At 50.5% G+C, this 21,963-nt stretch overlaps 2 protein-coding genes across 6 annotated transcripts; one reads left to right on the plus strand and one right to left on the minus strand.

Moving 5' to 3' along the window:
• Positions 1-76: 76 nt before the first annotated feature.
• Positions 77-7,518, plus strand: LOC118502437. The gene is made up of 6 exons (XM_036034665.1): positions 77-579; positions 641-912; positions 1,937-2,077; positions 3,526-3,666; positions 3,812-5,171; positions 5,239-7,518. The coding sequence occupies exons 1-6, from the start codon at positions 77-79 to the stop codon at positions 5,807-5,809; spliced, it is 2,988 nt and encodes a 995-aa protein (XP_035890558.1). The 3' UTR covers positions 5,810-7,518.
• LOC118506748 (myotubularin-related protein 13) lies at positions 5,719-21,724 on the minus strand. 5 transcript variants are annotated; one of them, XR_004905541.1, is made up of 10 exons: positions 21,535-21,724; positions 19,406-20,139; positions 15,090-15,175; positions 9,198-15,013; positions 8,895-9,050; positions 8,608-8,829; positions 8,400-8,524; positions 8,217-8,305; positions 7,927-8,138; positions 5,719-5,837 (listed from the first exon to the last, which is right to left on the minus strand). XR_004905541.1 is itself a non-coding variant. In XM_036044329.1 (9 exons), exons 2-9 carry the CDS (start codon positions 19,485-19,487, stop codon positions 8,046-8,048), a joined length of 6,669 nt encoding a protein of 2,222 aa, XP_035900222.1. In that variant the 5' UTR covers positions 19,488-20,059; positions 21,535-21,724; the 3' UTR covers positions 6,970-8,045. The 5 variants fall into 5 exon arrangements, 4 of the variants coding, with proteins under 4 accessions (XP_035900222.1, XP_035900219.1, XP_035900221.1 ...); XM_036044329.1 differs by lacking the exon at positions 5,719-5,837 and having other exon boundaries at positions 6,970-8,138; positions 19,406-20,059; XM_036044326.1 differs by lacking the exon at positions 5,719-5,837 and having other exon boundaries at positions 6,970-8,138.
• Positions 21,725-21,963: the final 239 nt, after the last annotated feature.

The following is a 21,963-nucleotide window of genomic DNA, read 5'->3' on the forward strand; positions in this document are numbered from 1 at the left end:
TTCAGGCGCTCATTAATAGTGTATTTATGTGTGACAATTCATTTAAAGTGAGCAGTTAAAAAAATAAATAGGAGAAATGCGAATCCACTCGACACCACAGCGGCGTGCAGCGTCTACCATCTCACTGGATCATTCCCTCGATCCGTCCATGATGGACACAAGCGTTCCGGCCGTATTCCCGCCCGCCATCAGACGCTATCCTTACGACGGACTAACGGCAGCGACGGAAGAGTACGAACAGGAGCAATCGCTCGGCCACGGTGCGGCCATGTACGGTTCACGGCCAGTACCAACGGTGTCCGAACGTGTCATCGGTTACGGTAGACGATCGAACAATTACGACGAGAGTGGTATCGAGGTGCAGCAGTTGGCGAACGGTGATCTGGCCCTGATCGGTAATCGGCTCTGCCGGGAAGGTTCCGGCATCAGCATTAACGATCCGCAGCAGGGTCGGTTTGAGAGGTTGAAGAAAATTTGCTCCTTTGGCACACTGTCCAGCGGCGGTTCCGATTCGGAACGATCGAATGGAGTTAGCAGAAGTCAGCACTGGATGCTACTGATTACGCCCGTCGTGTCGAGGTTAGTTGTGCAAGATTTCCTTCAACTGCTCCGTCCTCATGTTTGCTGTGTGTGTGTTCAGTTTCTCGTTGGCACTCGTAATAGCGGCCGTGGTAGGTCCTCAGTGGTTACTGACGGAGGAGAAAATTCCCGTCACTGCGTACCACAACAGTACGTACGGAGCTGGCCACAGCACGGTGGTCAGCACGCCAGCCACCAGCACCAGCCTTCACAACCAGCAGCTAAACATACAGCATCCCCACCTAATACCGGCCACGAAGGACGATACCAGCGGCGCTTATCTGACCAAGTACACCAAATCATCGCTCTGGATGCTCTGCAGTAAGTATAATGGTAAGTTCGAGCGCTTTGTAATCGACTGTGTTGTGGGCAGCCATGCCAAGGGCGCGATCGCCGGAAGTGATTCGAGAAACAGCAACGTTAGCAGCCATACAAAGCAAGCAAAATTGATTTTTGATTTCATTTACCGAGTGGTCGATTTAGCCTCCAACTGCTGTGTATCTTAGTATCGCCCCCGGGGTACCATCTTCAGCTTCTCTGTTTGGCGGAAAACCTTACCGCTGATTCTGAGGCTGCAACAAACGAGAAGAACATCGAAGCTTGGTGCTTAAGGAGACACAAATCGAATGATGAATCAATTGATTACTTACCCACATTGCTGCCCAACATTAGGGCATGTTGTTTGCAGTCATCTCGCTTCACAGTGTTAAATCATTTCCACAAAATCTTTCCCACCCAGCCACACGGCTGGAAGAATTTAACCAGGGGGAAAAAAAACGCTTCCAATTTCGAAGCCTACCGTAGTGGCAGAAGAACCGTACCGGATGGATGAGCCCGCAAATGTGTCCCGCCACAGCTGCTGGAAGGAAAGCTTCACCAAGCTTCGCCGTAATCACCGGAAATCGCAAATCGCTAGAAAAAGACAAACGGTTTGAGGTGTCCTGTTTTAGCATCTGCAGCCAAACGCACTGCAACGGGCACCAGCTTCGAAAGGAGCGGCCGCCAGCACCGGTAGAGTTCCTCCGCCGTGCAGCTCATCGCAGGGGCATGTCTTACTACACCGCTTACTACACCGCACCGGATGCAGCGCTGTACGGCACATCGGAAATGACACTTGACGCGAGGGGAGGAGCTTTTTTTTTCTCTCTCTCAACCCACCACCTTTTCCTACGGATGGTAGTTGAATTTATTCTTCGCTTCCTTCCTCGCGTGACACTCTAACGCCTCCCGACACTGCTGTTGGGCGCGTCGAGATGGTCGACTTTCTGCGTAGCTAAATGCACTACTGCACCTCTTCCTTAATTTTTTGTTTTTCCGCCCTTTTCGATTCTTCTGTACTCTCACCATTCTTCCACAGGTGGTACCGTTCCGGGGCAACAGCAGCAGCAACAGCAGCCGCATCATATAGCTGCGGATGACTTTCAGTGCTCCAGCATCGATTATTTCCCGAACGAAGGATACAGCCCGGACCCGAACGATTCGACGAATGCCATACCGTGTAAGTACTTGGCCAAATTGTTCTCGAGTGATCGAGCATTAGAACGGCACTGGGTTTGCTTGGCGGCCCCCAAAACGGTCGCCCTGATCTTGGCATCGTGAGCACTTCTGGCTTCCTTGCTATAATTATTCTTAATCATTTTTCTTGGAAGCCTTGCTTGTCCACGCTCTGGCGCCCGCCATCTCGCGATTGATAGGGGAACGACACACCTGTAACTACTGCTCTGGTGGTGGTGGTGTGGGCACTCTCGTTTAGTGTTGAATCGTTTAAAGGCGCACATATCGATATCAGACCCCTTCTTCTCCCCCATACCACTGTGCTGGGCTGTTCCCATTATGATGTAATATAATTACCGACGGTCACAATCCTTTTGATGTGCTGCCGGGCTCGGGCCGAGACACTGAAATTGGGTGCGATGCTTCGCTTTGGTTCACCAGGTCCCAGCGTCCTTGCGGGTGGTAGGCACCATACCGTACTCAGCCCGAGGTTCTAGCCCCGATTCTACGCCTTCCAGCTGACCAGCTGACCGAGATTTTCCTTTTCATTTGCTAGATAGGTAAGCGCCACGACCCATATCCGTGCTAAACACTTTCAAATGAATGCACCTGATGACTGTGTCAACCCCGAAGAACTGCACCTTTTTTCACCCGCTGAACCCAATCGCTTGGGATGGTATGCATCATTTGCAATCATGTGGCACCCTTTTGGGGCCAAAGTTCCGGCTTGGTGAGATTCACACTAGATGCGAGCTTGTTTCGCAAATAATGCATCGAAGCATTAAGGAAGCCACTGGCGAGACATTCGAATGGGAAAATGTGGAATTCAAACGCATACTCTGGCACACTTCTTCAGATCAAAAGAAGAGTTCTAATCATTCTTCACCCTTCCTTGGTGCATTTGCGCTCCGGAATTTGAATGCAACCGATCATAGACGATAATCATCGTGTTCAATCGGTAAGCAAAGTGAAGGCCCAGAAAAAAAAAAGCTTCCAACCTAATGCCAACTCCAACACCGGTGTTAAACATTATCTAACACCTCTCCCAAAAAAACCGCCACGGACACTTTCCCTCGCTGTACGTCCCCTCGTCGTACCTGTCGTCCCCTTCGTTTCATGCACCAGATAATCCAATTACGTTAGGAAGGTTGAACGGTTCCCGGGGAGTGCGTGTGTGTTTGGCCTGTTCTACTACTAAATCACCTTTTTCCAATCGAAGCTCTCCTTCTGCTTGGGTGAGAAAGTTGGTCAGAGGGTGACGAAAAAAAACCACTTTCTTATGACTTTGGGCCCAAATTAGGACACACATTCAAAAATTGCTCGCAAGCCTTGTCATTCGTCAAAGGGCCACCGCACTGCACTGGCAGAGTGTGTTGGTGGTGCAGAAGAAGTGTAGGTGGAGAGGGGGGAGGAGATTGCGGAAATAATTATTGGTCCTCTCCTTATTTGCAGATACCGTAACGCATTCGTCACCGTTCTTTCTCGCCTCGAACGGTGTCCTCATCGTGAGCTACGGTCTGTTCCTGGTGGCCATGTGCTCGACGAAGCACAAAATCTGCTACTTCGTCTCCGGGGTGCTATTTATAATATCCGGTAGGTATGATTTTTCCCCCCTCCTGTTATCCTTCCCCCTTTCGCAATTGCAACAACCGGCAGCAACTGACTTTCACCTGATGGTGGTCACTCATCAATTGGGTCTTTTTGCTTCCCCCTATTTGCTGCTTATATTTACGCACAGGGTTGCTGATGCTGATCGGGCTGATAATGTACATCTCCATACTGAAGGCAGAAATAGGTTCCAAGTTGCGGCCAAGGTCGTCACTGCAGGCACCCCAGTTTACGTTTCGCTACGGGCAAAGCTTTCTGCTGTATGTGTTCGGGTTCATCATTACCGAACTGTCCGGCATCCTGAATGTGCTGATCTACTCGAACGTCCAGCAGGATGAGTACGGCGTGCACGACGGTGGAGGCCAATCGACCTATCCGACCTATCAGAATCTGTCCGGTGGCATCCACTACAATCTACACTATCGGCGCGAGATTCCGACGGTTGGCGATGAGCTGGCGAAGGGTCAGGAAGGACCGCCCATCGTTGACTACCGCTATCCTTACGATGGCATCGAATGTGAGCCAACGCCGAGGTACTATTTCGAGCAGCAACATCAACCGGTGGATGACGGTGGTGAGCTAGATTGTCGTGTGCACAGACGAGCGTTTGGACGTGCGACACACGATGGTATGTCCAAGAGTCTCACGGATCTACTCTACATGGAACCAACGCAAGCATACCCCGCCGATCGCGAGTCTGCTGCTCAGCCGCGTGTGCGCACTAGCGGAGACGGACAACGGTCCGTGGACCAGGGCGTGCACACGAGATCGCCGATCGCAAACTTGGAATTCTCCCATTGGTCCTCCACAACCGGAAAGCTAACACGCAGCGTATCGACCTACACCGATCTGCTACCGATCAACGATTTTGACCCGGACGATACGCGCCGCAATCGTCGAGCACGGTCCCGATCACCATCAGCGCGTAGCGATGACGACACCACCGCAAAGGTGAGCAACATCTGTGGCCTATCGCGTCACTATCTGTCCCGCGAACTGTCCAAGGAAAAACTGTTCAACGAGTTCTGCAAAAAGGTGGGTCCACGGCCGAAACCGAAGGACATCTACTACATCGAGAGCGATGGACGAAACGGTGACAGCAGCCTCCGTAGCGTGTTTGTGGTGGACCCCTCGTCACCGCACGCCCAGCGAAATCGATCCACCGCCCACCGAAGACGCAACTCGGTGGCGGACACGAGGCGTAGAATAGCCGTGCCCGATCAACTGGCGGCGTCCAACTATCGCCAGCGCATACATTCCGACAACTCGTTGGATGATTTGGTGCATGATGCTGCACGATACAATCGGCGCCGGGATCCGATCGGACGGGCACGGTCGGTGGACTATAGGCAAACGTTACCGCGCAATTTCCAACAGCGCCACTTGGCCAACAGCGAGGACCAGGAGGACGAAACGGGTGGGTTCGGTGAGCGGTTAGAGATGGAAAGGAAGCGCATTTCCGCCAGTGGACTTTTGCTGGATCCAGAGCGGTAAGTTGGGACGCAGCTTAATTAAGGTAAAACTATCGCATGAAATTGTACTTTCCTTCACGTTTAGCAACGGAGATCTCTCCGCCGACCGATGGCACAATGGTGAAGATAAGCTAGCAAAGGGACAGGCAAAGGAAAGCAGCCGAACACCGATGACGGTGGCACATTGTCCCAAGTATCTCGAACCACCTCCTCCCACCTACACATCTGCACTATCCACCGCAACCTCAAACGCACAAAGGGACGACCCGCTTCCCGCCAAAGGACCGTCCCATCGAAGTTATGGTGATTTAACGTCCTACCAGCAGGACTACCACCGCCGACCGACGATACTGGCGCCGCACGCTTTCTCACCGATTAATAAGGCAGCAACGCCGCCAGCATTGCGGCCACTGCTTACTGTCGTGCAACAGCAACCTCAGCACCGGCACGTGCATCATCAGCACCACCGTCACAGTAATGCCGGGCAGCAACAACACGCGGAGACAACGGTCAGCAACCGCAACCACCATTCGCTGCCATCGCCAGTGTTCGATCTGGATCGCATCGAGCAGGAACGGCGTAAATCACACTCGCAGCTGTTTCTCAACAGCCCAACGGTCGCGCATTACGATTTCGTTAACGGTACAGCCGTGTAAAGCGGTCGCCCCAGGAAGCTCAATCGATCTATAAAATGGAGCAAAACAAATGTTACAATATTAAACCCATATCAAATGAAAGAATTACACTTAATCATTCCCCTGTGTGTGAGTGTGTCTGTGTAAATGGTTTGCACTAACTAGTCTGTAATAAATTACTATTGTAGAAAAGCTTGCCATAGCTTCATCTTGTAACTTACTTCGTTCGGATTATTGCATACCGTTGGCGCTTTCGTTTCAGTTTTTTTATACAACATACATTTATTTATATACGCCATGATACACGTTTCTAACACGGCGCGCCCCCAACATTTTCCGCTGCACCTTCGCTTTACAAGTAACGGTTAGTGTAAGCCCGGCTCAGCTCAGCATCGATATCGTTTCGGGTGCATTTGTACATTATCGAGCGGGGGGGTTAGGTGATGCAGTCGGCAATACATTGACGCAACATGCTTCTATGTACAATGCTTCACAGGTCACGCAGGACAACGCCCGCTCAGTGGAAAACAATAGTATCGGAGCGTGGTACGTGGTGGTTAAGTAAAGGTGTACTGTTGGTGGGTGGGTTGGTCGGTCGGTCCGACAAGTCTTGCTCCATATACTCAAAAACAGCAAGCTCTGAGCCCTGACAACTGATATGAATCGGTATCTTTATTGATTATGCTCAGGAGCAGAATCGGAATTGTTGACGTTCCGTTAAGGTTAGGTGCGCTGATGCAAACAATTCTGACCTTAATGTTTATGCGAACTAACAACACGGCAGCATGATAACAATGTTTGAGGCGCAGGTTGCACTATCCGCTATACTATTTGGAATTTGTGGGTTCAGATCATTGTAAAATGCAAGGCGTGTTGTTATGCTGTATGCTGTGTGTCTTTGGAAGTGCTTCTCCGGCATCTCGTTCTAAAACTCACCCCCGTGGACTAATTCGTTGAAGGAAGTTGTGGTGGGATAGCGAGAAGCGAAACTTCATCCCGATCACTGGCAGTTCTTGGTGTTTCTTAATCTTAGGCTACGCTCGAACGAAACGATACCCAAACTTAGCTACCAAACTAATATCGATGCATCATGGCACTGCATTGACCCCCTTTCGTGGAATTGATGCGTTTCAACGATAGTATGCAACAAACAGCGCTTTCAGAGAGAGAGAGAGATAGTGTACAGTGTACTAAAACATTGATTTAACCTAGCTTTGATAAGCTTCTTTCTACCGGCTAACGATATACATAATTGTAACAAACTCGAACCCATACATATACACTGCTAAAGGAAATTAGCCGCTGCATCATATTTTTCCCAAGCTGTACGATGATGCAGTCACTATTCTTACTATTCGATTATTGGTGTGGTTGCCATATCTCCCCCTCCGCTTAACCTAACAGGGGAGATACTATTGCTAAACTTTAGATTACCATGAGAATTACTACCATTACATCACATATCACATTGAAATAATTGAAAACATTATTTGTGATTCCTAGATACCGCCTTTCGTCAAACGAGCGTTCGTCCGCGCGATTCGAATAAACGATAGAGTGAGCTAGCTGCAATTGCCGCATTGCGTTGAGCGTTGTATAGATAGTGCGCGACACCCTAACTACCCTTTGGTGCCGAAGCAAACGTTCGATTGAAAACAAAAACAAGTTTTTTAGTCAAGTGCTCATACTCCCCTCCCAAACGGCATAACCCAACAGACAGGGAGAACGAAGAAAAACAAAAAGATCCTAGCTAAACATAACAGTAAAACAGAATGAGATAACCCGCATCACTTCGTAGGCGCGGCTAATCCGTGCCTTACCAGCTGAATAAGTTAGCAGACTACTTTCCGGACACAAATGTGCCGCGATGAGCTTACAACTAAAATCTATCCATCTCCCATCGCAAACGGATGAGCGGCTATCCACTCCCACCCAGTACGGTATGCGCGCGCCGCCCGTAGCTGCATTTCCCGTTTTTATTGAGCATTTTTAAATATCCACGGCCGGAAGAATCAAGGTACGTAACGAATCAAGCTATGCAATGGTTTGGAATTGGAGGAGGTACTATAAGACGGAGACAGAGAGCCCAACAGTCCACAATAAATACAGTGAGACAAACGCTGGATTGGGTTGCTTACGGACTAGACTCCATCAGCGGTCGGTCGGGAGATTAATTTCGCTTAGCTAGAGGACTTGCGAGCGACTACCCGAAGGTACGGAAGCAGCCCCCACGAAACGAGGTCGAACGAGAGGTCCTCTACTGCAGACAGGCCTGAATTTTTTCGATCCACTCCTGCGCGCTAGATGCTTCCTGGGCGTAGAAATTGTACGTACGTCGGCTAGTTTTGAGCTGCACAGTAAAAGAAAGAGGATAGAATTTGGATTAGTTCCCCCACATTCTCATTTCCCGCGCTTAAAGCGTGCTTACGTCGAAAAATGCTCGATCGTCAACTTTTTTCGAGGGGGCCGGTGCAGTTTGGGGCGGTGCTTGCGCGACCGATTGTACTTCAGCCAGCTCTGTATGGAAGCATAATAAATGGAATGGTAGGTAAGTGGAAACGGAGATCATATGTCTTTCCGAAAGCGGAAAGAGAAAACCAAACACACTAACCGATGTAACCCTTGCAGCTGCAATCATCCATCGTATCGTAGTACCGTAGCTGGTGCTTGTGCGAGTCCAGCACGAACCAGCGTTGCTTCCAGTTCTTTAAGATTGCGCCGCGCTTGTAGAGGTAGCTGAAACAACGAAACGTACCAAGAATATAGGTGATCGACGGCACGAATCGCAATTACCCCACACACACACAAACAACACTTACCCTTCGTGGGTTCGATCGTCAGCCACCTTGCTGTCATACTGCTCGTAATAATGCTGACTGTTGGTGTTGGTCGTGTTCACGCTCGATGTAACACTGTTATTGTCACCCTGCGTACGAGCCAGCGTCGGCTGATTGCCTCCTTCGACCGCCTTGTATTTGGTACAATTTTTCGGCACCGATTCCGCACACTTCTCGTGATAGGTGTTGCCACAATCGACGCATCTGCCAGCGAACAAATAAACGGGTTTAGCAAAAGCGCTTCATACATTGTACAAGCCAGCCGGTACCTTAAACCATTCAGCAGGGGACCCCAGAGAACGTTGCCACAGTGATTACAGTTGACCGGTGCCGAGTAGACGTGCTTTTCGAAGCGATGCGGATGCAGGAAGTTCTCCTGATGGAAGCCGGCCTGTCGACCGCGCATGAGAATTTCCAGCGTTGATCTAGGGAAAAAGGAATTGGAGAAAACCGTTACCGATCACTGGCTCGGAACAGGTCGGAACAGGTGCGTCCTTATGGCTAACCAGCGATGCGTCAGACATGCGGACGCCCGTTCGCTGACCTGCTGCTGGTTAACGACTGTACATTACCTTTTGTGCAACAGTCGCCCATGCGAGCGCACCAAAGCACTGCTGAACGACGCATGCCGGGTCAGCGAATCCGAGTGCGGCGGCTCCAGCTTATCCCAAACCTGGCGCCACTTCTGCGGCAACAAACCACGCTCCGCTTCCGCCGTTTTCAGCTCGTCCAGCAGCTTGGTGAACGCATCCGCTTCGTAACGACTCAAGCTATCGTAGTTCACCGTCACCACCCGGCGTCTCGGTTGCCGTAACATTCCGGCACCGGATGGACCACCGCCCGTACTGCCCAAACTTCCCGCATTGCCCGCACCAACCCCACCGCCACCTCCGTTGCCACCCGTCGTCGTCGAGTACATGTAATCACAGTCATCCTCCATACTATCACTGCCGACCAGTTCCGGATCGTACGGTGGTCCCTGGGCCAGCTCCTCCCCCAGATAGTATGACCAAATCTCCAGCACGGAAATGGAGCTCTGCGGCCGCAGCACCGTTCGTTCCGGGTCGGGCGTGTACATAAAGTTGTAAAACATGGGCGACTTTGCGTGCTGTCGCTCGATGTAGTCAAACAGCGAGGGGCCAAACTTTTGCGTGTTTGTGTTGCGTCCACCACCCATCACGCCACCCGCACCGCCGGAACCAGCTCCCAGTGGGCCACCGCCGCCACTTCCCACACCCCCCGGTACACCATTGCCGCCGCTGCCGGCGCCTCCCATACCGGGATAAATAAGATTATCGTCGTCGGAAACGGTGAGCGCCTCCACTACGTGCTTGTGGTGCGAGTTGAGCGAACCGCGCTTATCGTCAATCGCCGTGATGCCGAAATCGACCCGCTCCAGCTCACAGTCGAACAGGAAGGTGCGGAAACGGCACGACACATGATGGTACGCGAGAAACCTTAGATAAAACTCGTTGAACTCGAACGCCAGCGGGAATTGGAGCTGGATCTGGTGCACCGCATCCAGAAACTGTAGGAACGTCGGTGCGAACGGCGAGCCGGAGCTTGAGTTCGGTTTCAGGTTGCTCCGGTGGCCGAACCGGTGCCCGAACGCGAGCCACTCCTTCTCGATCAGCACCCGGAAGCCCTCGATCGTGCGGTAGTACGGGTCGAGACACAGCTGCGCAAGGGAGGAAATTTGCGCCGTCACATCCCAGCCGTCTTCGAGCGCTAGCGTCACGCTTGATTCCTGCAAATCCATTAAATCGACCACGGCTCCCGAAAGCTGCAGCAGGCCGCGGATTTGCTGCAACCAGTCCGATTGTTCGACCAGCTTCGCAAACGTTTGATCCGGCTCGTTTGTGTCGCACGACGGTAGGCAGGCGCGCATCAGCTTCTTGAAGGCGGTACGCGAATGCCGCACGTCCGTGTAATCGACCGGAATGAATTCGGCATACATTTCCGACAGCTTCGCCGACTTGGACTGGGACTTCTCGCCCAGAAAGTACAGCGGCACGCGCTGGAACGCGTAATGAGCCTGGGGACCGCCACCTTGCCCCGGACCACCTCCGCCCACGCCAACATGGTAGACATGGTGATGGTGGTGATGAGGATGAGAAAGGTCTCGCTCCCAATGGTTAACGTCCCGCAGGCTGGTGGAGTCCGGACCGCCAGCTCCCACTGCTGCTGCTGCTGCTGCTGCCGATGAATTGCGGTTCGGTTTGAGCGAGGCCCACTTGTTCGACTTCACGATGTTCGATCGCATTGCGCCGAAGCTGGAGAAGGACGAATTGTTTATCGAGTAGAGGCCACCACCGCCAGCATTCACCCCACCGTTTCCACCGTCATGGTGCGAGTGATGATGCGGCGGCTGCTGCTGCTGCTGCTGCTGCTGCTGCTTGCGGCCAACGTCCGGCGTTAGGGTTGACATGTCCGAGCGCGACATCAGATTGCTGGCGGCCAGTGCGAGCGAATCGAGCGAAATGTTGGAATCGGACAGTCCGCCCCACGCCTGATGCCGAATCGTGCGCGTGTGCGGCGTCATCTTAATCACCTGCACAAAGTACCGATCCTGCTCCTGGAAGCTCGTACTGTCGGTGGATGCGTTTGCCGAGCCCGGATGACCCTTCAGCATCCCCATGACACCCTTGGCCTGCGGTACGGCGCCCCGCAACAGGGTGGCACCGTTCCGATGTCTCCAGGTCGCCACCGGGATGCGGTGCTGTTTGTAGCAGCGGGCCATACAGCGCAGCGAATCGTCCGACACCTCCTTCGGACACACCATCATCGCTGGGTACGTGCGGCAGATGCTGTAGTTGCTGTTTACGGGCGAAATTCGATACCCGGTCGTCTGCACATCGCCCAGCCCTAACCGTAACCAGTCGCGCACGTAACTGCGCTCCTTCAACCGTTCCACATCCTTCACGTGAACGCGCGGCAGCGTATCCGTACCGTCGTCCGACACATCGTCATCGTCGTTGTTGTTGTTGTTCTCGCCCATGCCTCCCGCACCACCAGCACTGCTGCCGCCGCCCGATCCACCCATGCCCAGCAGTCCACCGCTGCCGTACGCGTCATCGTACTCAACCGCACCGGGCAGTATGTACTTCCGCTTCGTTGCGCCCGTTTTCTGCTTGAAGCCCGCCTTCTTTGCCGTGCGCAACAGCGTCTTCTTCGCAAAGTCCTTCAGCGTGGCATTCTTTTCCTTCACCTTGTGGCCCGGCCCGAGTGCGGGGTGGACCAAACCGTGCGTGGCAAACGCAAAGTGGCCAAACTCGTCCTCCGGGTGGCGGATCTTGTGTACGGCTTTCCTAAACGCGTCCACCTGCTCCTGCGGTACCTCCTCATCGAAGGCGACTTTGATCAGCTGGAAGGTGCAGGACCGCAGCTGCATACCTTCCGGCAGAACCTGCTCGAGATGCTGCAGATAGATCACCGTCAGCCGTTTCTCCTTCGTTAACGATGAAATGGGAAACGCGCGGACCACGCTCTGCTCGCACGAGTACGAATCGCAGGGCGACCCTCGGAACACCACGCGGTAGTTCGTTAGGAAAAGGGCGCCCTCGGCCGGAAGCATCGTGCCGCTGCTGCCACCCTCCTTATCCTCGCGCCCGTCAGCCAACAGGTACGCCCGCAGCTCGCCGATAATCTTCTCGTCCTGCAGCAGCACCGGATACTGCAGCTTCGGTTTCTGGATCGGCGGAATGCGCTTCGCCTCTCGCGCAACCGCTTCTAGCGTTTCGATGTGCATCTGTATCGTGCCCGGTACCATCTGGTGTAGATTACGCACGTGCTCCGCAGTCACGTTCCCCTCGGTGCAGACGCGATCGATGAACTTACACACCATCTTTGTGACCGCACTGCCCGTTTCGCCCGGATCGTGCTCCTCGAAGCCTTCGTCGCTGTTGTGGTCGCTGTTGTGGCTGCGCGACTCGATCACACTGTTCGACACGCTCGTATCGTCCTCGAGATGCCGGCCGTCCTTGTCCCGTTGCACGCGTCCGACCGCACCGCCAACGTCTTGCGGGATCAGCAGATACACCATCCGGTACGCGTAGTGAATGGCGTGACTGTATAGCGTACTTTCCTCCTTATTCGTAAGCTCCTTCTGCGTGACCGAATCCATCGTAGCCCACTTGCCCATCTGATCGGCCGCTATCTCCAACGCCGACGGTTCTTGGGCTCGCGACAGTATGGAGGCACGATCGAGCTTATCGCGTGAAATGGATTGCGACAGCAGAGCGCTGCTGTCCGAAAGGCCTACCGCACTGCCTCCGACCCCACTCGGTTTCGGCCAGTTGGCAAGCGGCAAATACAACTCCTTAATCGCCGTCTGCACCTCTTGGTAGTAGGCATCCTCCCAAAACTGTTGCGACTTCCACACCGGATGATCCTGGATGCAGGTGTACGCGAACTGAATCACGCCCGTGCACAGCTTTCGGCAGAACAGCGACGAGAGCGGCAGCAAAGCCGCCGCCACTCCGTACTCATCCTTCGCCGAATCATCCTGCAGTGCACGGTTCATCAGCTTGATCACGAGATCGAACTGCTGATGATCGAGCTGCTTGTTACCCTGACCAATCTTCGCCAGCTCCCGGCACATGGTGAGCCGGGCTTCCCGCTGCTTCAGTATGCGCAGCACGGCCGGGAAGCTTTTGCGCGCCTCCGTTATCTTGTTGTCGAAGATGCAGCTGATGCAGTTGCGCAGCACCTCCAGCTTGCGGGCGCTATTGTTCACGATCGGGCGCGATTCTTGTGGGGCCGGTTTGAGATACGGTCCCATCGGTACGATGCGCAGCTTCACCCGGACCGGTTGCATGCGGGACTGCAAATCGTTCGCCTGCAGCCCGTCGTTGATCACGTTCTGCACCTCCTGCGTGTCGATCAACGGCATCGGAGGTTGATGGATACGCGCGAACGCACCGTCCGGAGGGCGCAAAATCTTCTGCTGAAATGGTTGCGGGTTCGGATGCTCGTTTGTGTACAGCTGCTTCGCCAGATCCTGTATGTGCACGAGCACGAGCGAAGAGTCGAGCGATTCCGATTTGAGCAAATCGTTCATTGTGCTGTACAACTCATCCCAAGCGTCACACGCACGCCACGGTGGGCCACGCTCCGTCACAAACCCGGTAAAGAACATGCTGTCCAGCACGCGCGACAGAAACTCGCAGTCCACAAGCTCCCGTGCGCCGAGGAAACCGGCACGATGAAACTGTATGATGGGTTTGGGATTAATTCGTATGAGCGTGAGGTAGGACCGATAGCCCTGCAGGAGTTGAGCAAAAAGTCGCATGAAAACGGCTCGTATTTCCTTATCCAGCATGATGTCATTCTTTTGCTCGCGAAAACTGTACCCATTGGCAGCACCGGTCGCTGGTGCGAGGGCCATGCTCTGGTTGATGTTGTTGTTTAAACCGGGACCGTGCAGAGTACCACCGGACGGGAATGCGAGATCAGCCAACGCTAGCTCCGGATGCAATACCATCCGGAGCGCATGTTCGGTCGAGTCCCATAGCGACGCCGGTAACCGTGCGATGGGCGGCACTAGTGACTCGGGAATGTGTATCGAACCGCCGTCGAGATCCGCTACGATCACGTCCAATATTTCGCTTATTTCCGACCGAAGCGAACTGTGGATGCCCATGATGAAGGTGGTCGGCATGGTAAGCACTTCCAGCAGCGATGCGGGCAGTATCGGAATGTACACAAGACTGTACCGGAACGGGTACATGAGAGCGGTCAGTGCGCGACAGCTGTCCGTTAGGCGCGTGTAGCTGGTCGAGTGAAACAGGATCTTGTGCTCGGTCATGACGGCACAAAACAGCAACATTACGTTCTTGATGCCCAGCTGATGAAACAGCAAGCTCACACACGAGCCGGTCACTGGCAGCGTGTTCGAGAGTGGTGGCTGCAGGATCTGTTTATCGCCGGCACCGATCGAAAACCGTACCGGTGGTCCACCGGGCGGTGGAACTTGAATACAGCCCAGAATGCTGCCGATCAGATAGTGCAGCTGGAACTTTAGGCTCTCCAGATATACCGTGTAGATCGTGCCGAGGCAGTTGCGAAATGCTTCGATGTATTCTAGCCGGGAAACGATCACGAGACATTTCGGAGCATACATAATGCTATGGTGTGTGATCGAAGGTGGTCCACTGTTTACCAGCACCCCACCACCACCACCAGCACCACCTGTCCCACTGCCGGATGGTGAAAGATTATCGTCCTCTTCCTCCTCGTCGATAGGTTTGCTCGGCGTGATCGCGATCGTTTCGTTGAAGCATAGACACGCACAATAGTGCCGGTTACCATCCATGTCGGTCAGAACCGACACAAAGAACTGTGGCTCTTGGCGAATTGTTGATAGGGACCATCCTTGCGGTTGACAGAACTGAAAATAAATAAGCAACGATTTGGAGGATGAGTTGTTTGCAAGACGCTAAAGCACGATCAAGAACGCTGCCTACCAGTTCTATTCCTTCGATGAAAGGCGTATCGGGCCAGTCTTTCTCGGGGAATCTTTGAATAATTTTCCCACTTCTCGAGCCAGTTCCTGCAAGAGGAGAGTTAAAAAAAAATATTCACATCATTAAACTATAGTTGGACAGTACAAGGACTCAAGATTATCAAACGGGTAGAATCGACCGAAATGAAAAGTGAAAATACGAAGCATTTTCTTCAAACATTACATTGACTTGCACTCAAATTCATTCCCAAAATTGATAAATTTATCGCTCGGTTACAACGTGCCATTCAAATATTATTCGACATAAACTTAAACAAGTTTCAAATGCAAACGTACATGATTCATAAGCCAAACCATTTGAAATCGTTGAAATCGTGCGGTTATAATGCAATATTTCAATCGGCGGTTATAAATCATGGTTAAAATAAGTGCCTCCTGAGACGGTCAAATTAAAGTTGGAGACTCAAGGCTAGGCCCGTGGAACACCCAGAACAGTGCTCAAAACACAAGAATTTCTGTGTCGGTGTAGACATTTACTAGAACCGCTGTACTGAGGTAGACAAAAGAAAAAACCAACAACGGCGCGCCGATCCTCATACGGCAGGATCGGAGTTCAAATCCCATCCGGACCGTTACCTCGTAGTCAGGACTGACTATCCAACTACGTGGGGTATCAAGTCTAGTAAGCCAGAAGTGGTAGACCTTAAGAGGTCGTTAGGTCAAGAAGAGAGAGAGGGAAAACCAGATATTGTCGACACATTGCCACTGTTTGACATGATAATTTCTGCTGTTATAACTGTTTTTTTTTTTAATTTATAAATATATAAATCGAGTAGCAAACCGACAGTAGATAGTGTCTTGATTCAGTGTCAAAAAATAGAACAGTTCAGCCAAACATCTGGAAGACAAAATGACTAATGTAATGATAAGTTTCATCTATGATTTTCATGAATCTGGAGAAGCTATAGCTTTCCCTTTTACACGCTTTGCACATCCGAAACAAGAGCTATTTAACCTTTTCAACAAATTGATCACGTTTGTACAAACAAACGAATAAAACTAAACCGACTGTTATTATTAACACCAACATAAACAACTTTTTCTCTCGCTTCTTCCCCTCTCATACACACGCACATGACTCACTCGTTGGAACACATTCCTACACCCTACTGCTGCTGCTGCACTTGATTTAGATTTCACTCTCTGCGTAATCGACGCGGAATGAGTGATCATCGTGTGCCCCCGGTGGTCCATTCGCTTTCCATTGGCCCCTACTGCTGCTGCCCCAGTGCAGACAGCTAATGGTTTGAATTACTTTTGACACTGAGCGCCCCATGGCCGATGCCGTTCAGCAACAGTTCGCTAGCTAAAGATTTCCATCACCAGGCAGCGCCAGTGCCAATCCCATACCGCAGCCGACGAATGATTTTCATTCATTTTCACCAAACCCTCTGTTACGCGGTGGTGCATTTCCAGGCAACTGGTACGGTGAGTGTTTGTTGCCTCCTGTTTTCACTACTACTTGCTCGTTCTTCATGTGTGACGATCGATGGCGAAAGTAAGCACCATCCATGATCATCATCGATCGGTGAGTGGCGTCCAAGTGTGTGCGAGTGCCACACTCTTGTTAAGGCGAGGAGTAGCAGCGCATAACTTGAGACGGAGTAGCTTAGTGCGGATAATTTATATTCCTACGATGCTTTATGATACCCAGTCAGGGCGAGAGGAAGTAAAAGCGATCGATACACCGGTAAAAGCGGGATAGACTAGTTTGGTTGGAAAAATATTGAACTATAGCAATCAATCCTTGCAGCATAACACATGGCTTTACTACAGTTTTATTTGAATAAAGTTCAATTTTCCTTTACTTTGCCAATTTAATTAACTGCCGCACATGCTGGTCTTATAAAACATAATGTGATTCTGTTGTTAATTAGCAAAAAAAAACCCCATCAAACTAAATTCGATTTAATTAAAAAGAATAATTAACCATTATAAAATTTGGCGCGGTCAAATGCTCCGCCTTTATCGGTCACCAGTGAATCTGTTTGTTGGCCAATCGTCACGTACCGTATTGGAAGTCGAAGTCGGAATTTACAAAACCCCAAACCCCCCCCCCCCCAAAAAACACGTATTGCAGGAAAATGAAAACAAACATGCTGAAGCAATTTTTTCAAAAGCCGTAACACACATTTTCCCTCTTCGGCACAGGGTGAAGTTTTTCATACAGAAAAAGGTTACGTTTGTTGCTGCTGCTGCTTCTTCTTCCTGCTGCATGTTTCATTTTCAATTTAAAGTGAACGTGAAGAAGAGGGAGGAAAATTGCTAGCGAAACGCAATTTAACGTCGTTAGTGGCCACGGTGGCGGAACCAAAGGCACGCACCGCAGGCGCGCACGCGGTTGGGGCGAGCTAGCAATAACATCAGCAAATGCGGATCCGTTACGATCGAAAGATCGCGAAAAGGAAAATGCCGAAACGCACACGGTCAGCAGCCTCGAGAGTACGCGGCAGCGAGCATACGAACCGGGCCAGCCGACAGGATGCTTTCGGTAGGGGGGAGTGTGCCTGAGATATCGAAATGATTTTATTATCGATTTTCGAAGCTCTATCAACCAACGGCAATCGATGCACCATCTATGGGGATATACTGGGACACTCTGGTAATTAGTTTTAGTAGGAAGGATTTAACACATTTAGACAGCAATTGTGTTGTATCAATTAGCAACACAATTATTCATGAAACAAGAAAGCATTCCTTTGATTTGATCATTCACGAAACTAGAAGATCCTATTTGAATAATCACTGCTAGACTGGATCTTATATGTTTGGTCTCATCGTCATTAGTGTCCTAAGTACGGTTCTATTTTTCCTTTCGCTAAGCGTTCTATCAATGATTGCCCTACGTTGCTACTGGGTTAAATCTACAATCGTATATGGCCTTGTACGATTGGTACTTTGAGTTTTTTAGTTATGTTAGTTTAATAAATAAAGTTAGGGGAAATGATTGCCATCCCTTACTAAACGATAAGATTACATTTGTCAAGCCTAAATGTAAACCTTTTTTTAAACAAATAAATAAAATGAATAAATACGCACTTCCAGCGGAGAAATACATTCCAACTTCGGCAGCAATCATACTGTGTTTCTTTACATCATCTCACAGCTTGGAGTCCGGAGCAAACCAAACAGACGCAGAAGAATGTCAACGATTGATAGTGACTTACAGCGCAAAAAAAGTACACAAACTCTCTCACACACATACACACACGATTGGTTTGATTAGTCGTTAGAGGATGGCCCCGGGTCTGGGGGCAACTGGGTCAAATTTAAATGCATTCCAGCAGCATGACAGAACGCGTCAGCGAAGAAACCACTATGCTGATGATGTTTCTAACATACGGTGCTGAGGTCAGAAGAGATCTATTCAACAAATTAACCGTTCTATCACAGAAACCGAGAACGGACGCAACTGATGAGAAATATGTTTAAACTATGATTATAGAACAAGGTACGGCATTACGTTTATCCCCTTTGTCCATGCGCCGTAGTACACCGTATCGCATTGGTTCGGTTCTTATCGGCAGAACCGGCATGACAATGTGCAGATTATCTTACAGTATTCCATTATCAACAGGCGCAATGGAGTGCGATGTTTCTCACCAGACACCTAAAACCGAATGTTTCGCTTGCCATTTTGGGACAAAGAACGAAGGGCGGTATTTTAAAAGTTTCATTTGTTTCCAATGTGTGAGCGCGGCACAGGCGGGACCACCCCCCATGGGGGGCCTGGACTGTGGCCAATGTGGAATGCAATAACTATTTGCTGCTGCAGCTGCGTGTGTTGGATGTTTGTACAACTGTAACACTATTATCGTAAGCGTTTTTGCGTTCTATCAGTGAAGTGGTCAGCAGGGAGCACAGCTGCCGGTTTTGTGATCATCATCTATGGGATTGTTGCATTTTTTCAAATGGCAGAAAGATGAATAATGTATCTTCTTGTTGCGAGCTAATGGCACACCATCGTTTAAAGTTCATCCACTCACTCGGGTGCAGTTTTGAGATAGATTGATCATACAACCATGATCAGTGGTGGATCAAACCCTGATTTAATGAAATCTCGTTCAAACAGCTAGAAATGACAGAACCAAAAGTTCCTGAGAGTGTGAGTCAAAAGACGATCATAATTCCCATGCCCTGCTCAAGATTTCGTGCTGATAATGTAGAACGAAAAAGATGTCAAATTAAACTATTTCTGTAGCTAATGTTTGATATGCCCGACCACACCAACCGTGTGATATGATGATGTTGACTTACGCTCTTTCTCATGATCGTATCCAACGATGACGAAGTAGTCGGCAAGCCGCGACATTTTCGACTCATTACGCGAATTGTCCATTGCCGCAAAAAGGTTGCTTAGCTCGGCGTGATGGGTTGTATCTACTGTTTGCTGCTGCTGCTGCTTCGTACGGCACGTCGTATTCCTAGCCACCGAAAGCAGTAGTGCACCGTCGCTTTAGGTTCATCGGGCCCATCGGGCAGGGGTAAGTGCAGTGGCGGAAAACTACAACAAGGACGTCACATAAGACGCTGTACACTGTACGGTGGCCAACTGCACAAACGGATCGTTCCACAAAACGTATGACGAATCTTCTCTAACGACGATGGTGATTTAATTCTTCTTCTCGAAAGGCCACGATGAACGGACAAGCGATTGTGCACGACTGCGGCTCGCGGATGAATATGTTGTTCTGGGTTTGGTTTCGTTTTCGTTGTGCCGCGCTCTGGCAATGCTGCTGCCGCTGTTGCTGCTGTTGGCTGAGTAATTAATGCAGACGTGCGTTTCGTTGCTTTTGCTGTCGCCTTCTCCTGCTGTGCTGTTTCCCCCCCGTTGCTATGACTGCACACACTGAGCACCGGGATTATGCTCTCATCACTAAATCACACACGCACACGGGCACACTCGAGGCACTAGAAAGCAAACAGTTTGTGGTTTTAGTGCAACTAGAAGCGATTCTTTCTCTCTATGCTTCTAGCCCACAATTCACTCCCTGGGGAAAGAATTATACGTAAAAATACATTAGAGCACATTTATCACGACAGATTTCTAAGCACACGTTTGCGTGCGTTCCACTACACCTGTAGACGCTTTCGGTGCACTTGCACTAGGACCCAGCGCAACAAAGAAACCCGTATTCTACACGAACCACCAAAACACAAACACACGAACCGCGCAGCACAAGCACGTGCCCCCTTTGCTTTCTCTCGCACACTACATAAAACACTGAACCACACTGACTGTACCACTGTATTTCGGTGCTCGTTATTAGAACCGAAATATGTTAAATGCCATCGGCATCGTAGAGCGGGCCACTGCCCTCTTTTCAAACGATGCTGATGTGTGGATGCTGTGCTGTTGTTGGTGATTGACACTTAAAATTCTGGTCACTACCCGTAAAATGAGATCACGCGCAACCGGATGTACGGTTTTTTGGAGAAAAATTCTAAATTCCTTTTGTTTCCTACAAAACCCTACGCAAGCCATCCGAAAAAACGCACACATTTGGACTATGTTTTACCACTGTTGCTTAGATGGGGCTGCGATAGCAACCCTTTTCGGAAGCAGCAGGCCGCTTGTTCAATAATCTGCCGCTCCTGATTGCTTTCGGTTACTTCCATTGACAGTTGATTTGTTGTTGCACTCTCAAATTCCTTGACACGCATGCACACGGGTGCACGCAGCAGGGAATCTAAGGACCGTTTTAATTTGGCTGCAGCGGCAACAGTGTGCGATAAGCAAGAATAATCGGCTTTCCCTGCAGGGACAACCATTGCTACCTCCTCCTCCGGCACAAGACACACACAGTCACTGCTTGCGCTAGATTTCGACCGCACCCAGACGCATTCTTCGTTACACTTTGGCTATCTTGTGGAGCGGCGACAGTTGGTGATGACCGCCTTCACGAGGACCACGTGAACCACGTAACCCCACGGTTGGCAATTAATGTTCTCTGACGCACAGCACCAATAGCGATAGTACAGCAAGAACGAACACAAAATGTTGCGGTCGTTTTTGTTTAGCAGCCTGTTTTTTTTTTTTGCACAAGCACTGTTTTGACAGTTCTTCTCCAGCCATCCGCGGATCCGTGGCCTACTATTGCTAGTGCTGTTGTAGCGATTATGCTGAGCAAACGAGAACAAGCAGAACGGAAAGAAATCCAGCGGTCTGATGAGTTTCCAACTTCAACCACTTTCCACCATTGCGCTGCAAGTGACTCTGCGCCATCCACCGTCGACGAAACGCAATGTATACAGGGCTAAAACCACTTTTGCTCAGCCAACGGTACCGTCAGGTCCCTTTGTCTCTTGCCTTGCTCCGTACGCCACCGTTTTTGCTGTATCTCATTACGGAACTATCACGGGGTCTTCAGATGCACAACACTTACGGCACACGTTCCATGACCGTTCTTTTCCTCGTCCGATGCCACTGGCAGGTAGATGGTACGCCAGCATCCAGCAAAACGAAGAACGGAGCCAAGCGCCTGGTCGTCCTACTAGCACAATCGCCGAACACTCTAAACTCCGCTCACACGCATGCCAGACACAATCAACACGCAGTTCATTGGAATGGCACGCGTCAAATCAGACTGCGGGCGTCGCGCTTTTCGTGGAAGCAAGTGTACAATCAACGAGCGGAATGGATATGGCGGTTAGGAACGGTGGAAAGAGCGAGATGGCAGGATTGAGTTTCACATCGTTGTTTCGGTGACATCGAGTCTGGCAGTTTGTGTGATAAATCGTAAAATAAATAATTCCGGATCGCATAAATACTATCGCACACTATAATATAATAGTTGAATTTAGTTTTTATATTT

The sequence above is a fragment of the Anopheles stephensi genome, chromosome 2 (genome assembly GCF_013141755.1).
Source record: "Anopheles stephensi strain Indian chromosome 2, UCI_ANSTEP_V1.0, whole genome shotgun sequence".
NCBI lineage: Eukaryota > Metazoa > Arthropoda > Insecta > Diptera > Culicidae > Anopheles > Anopheles stephensi.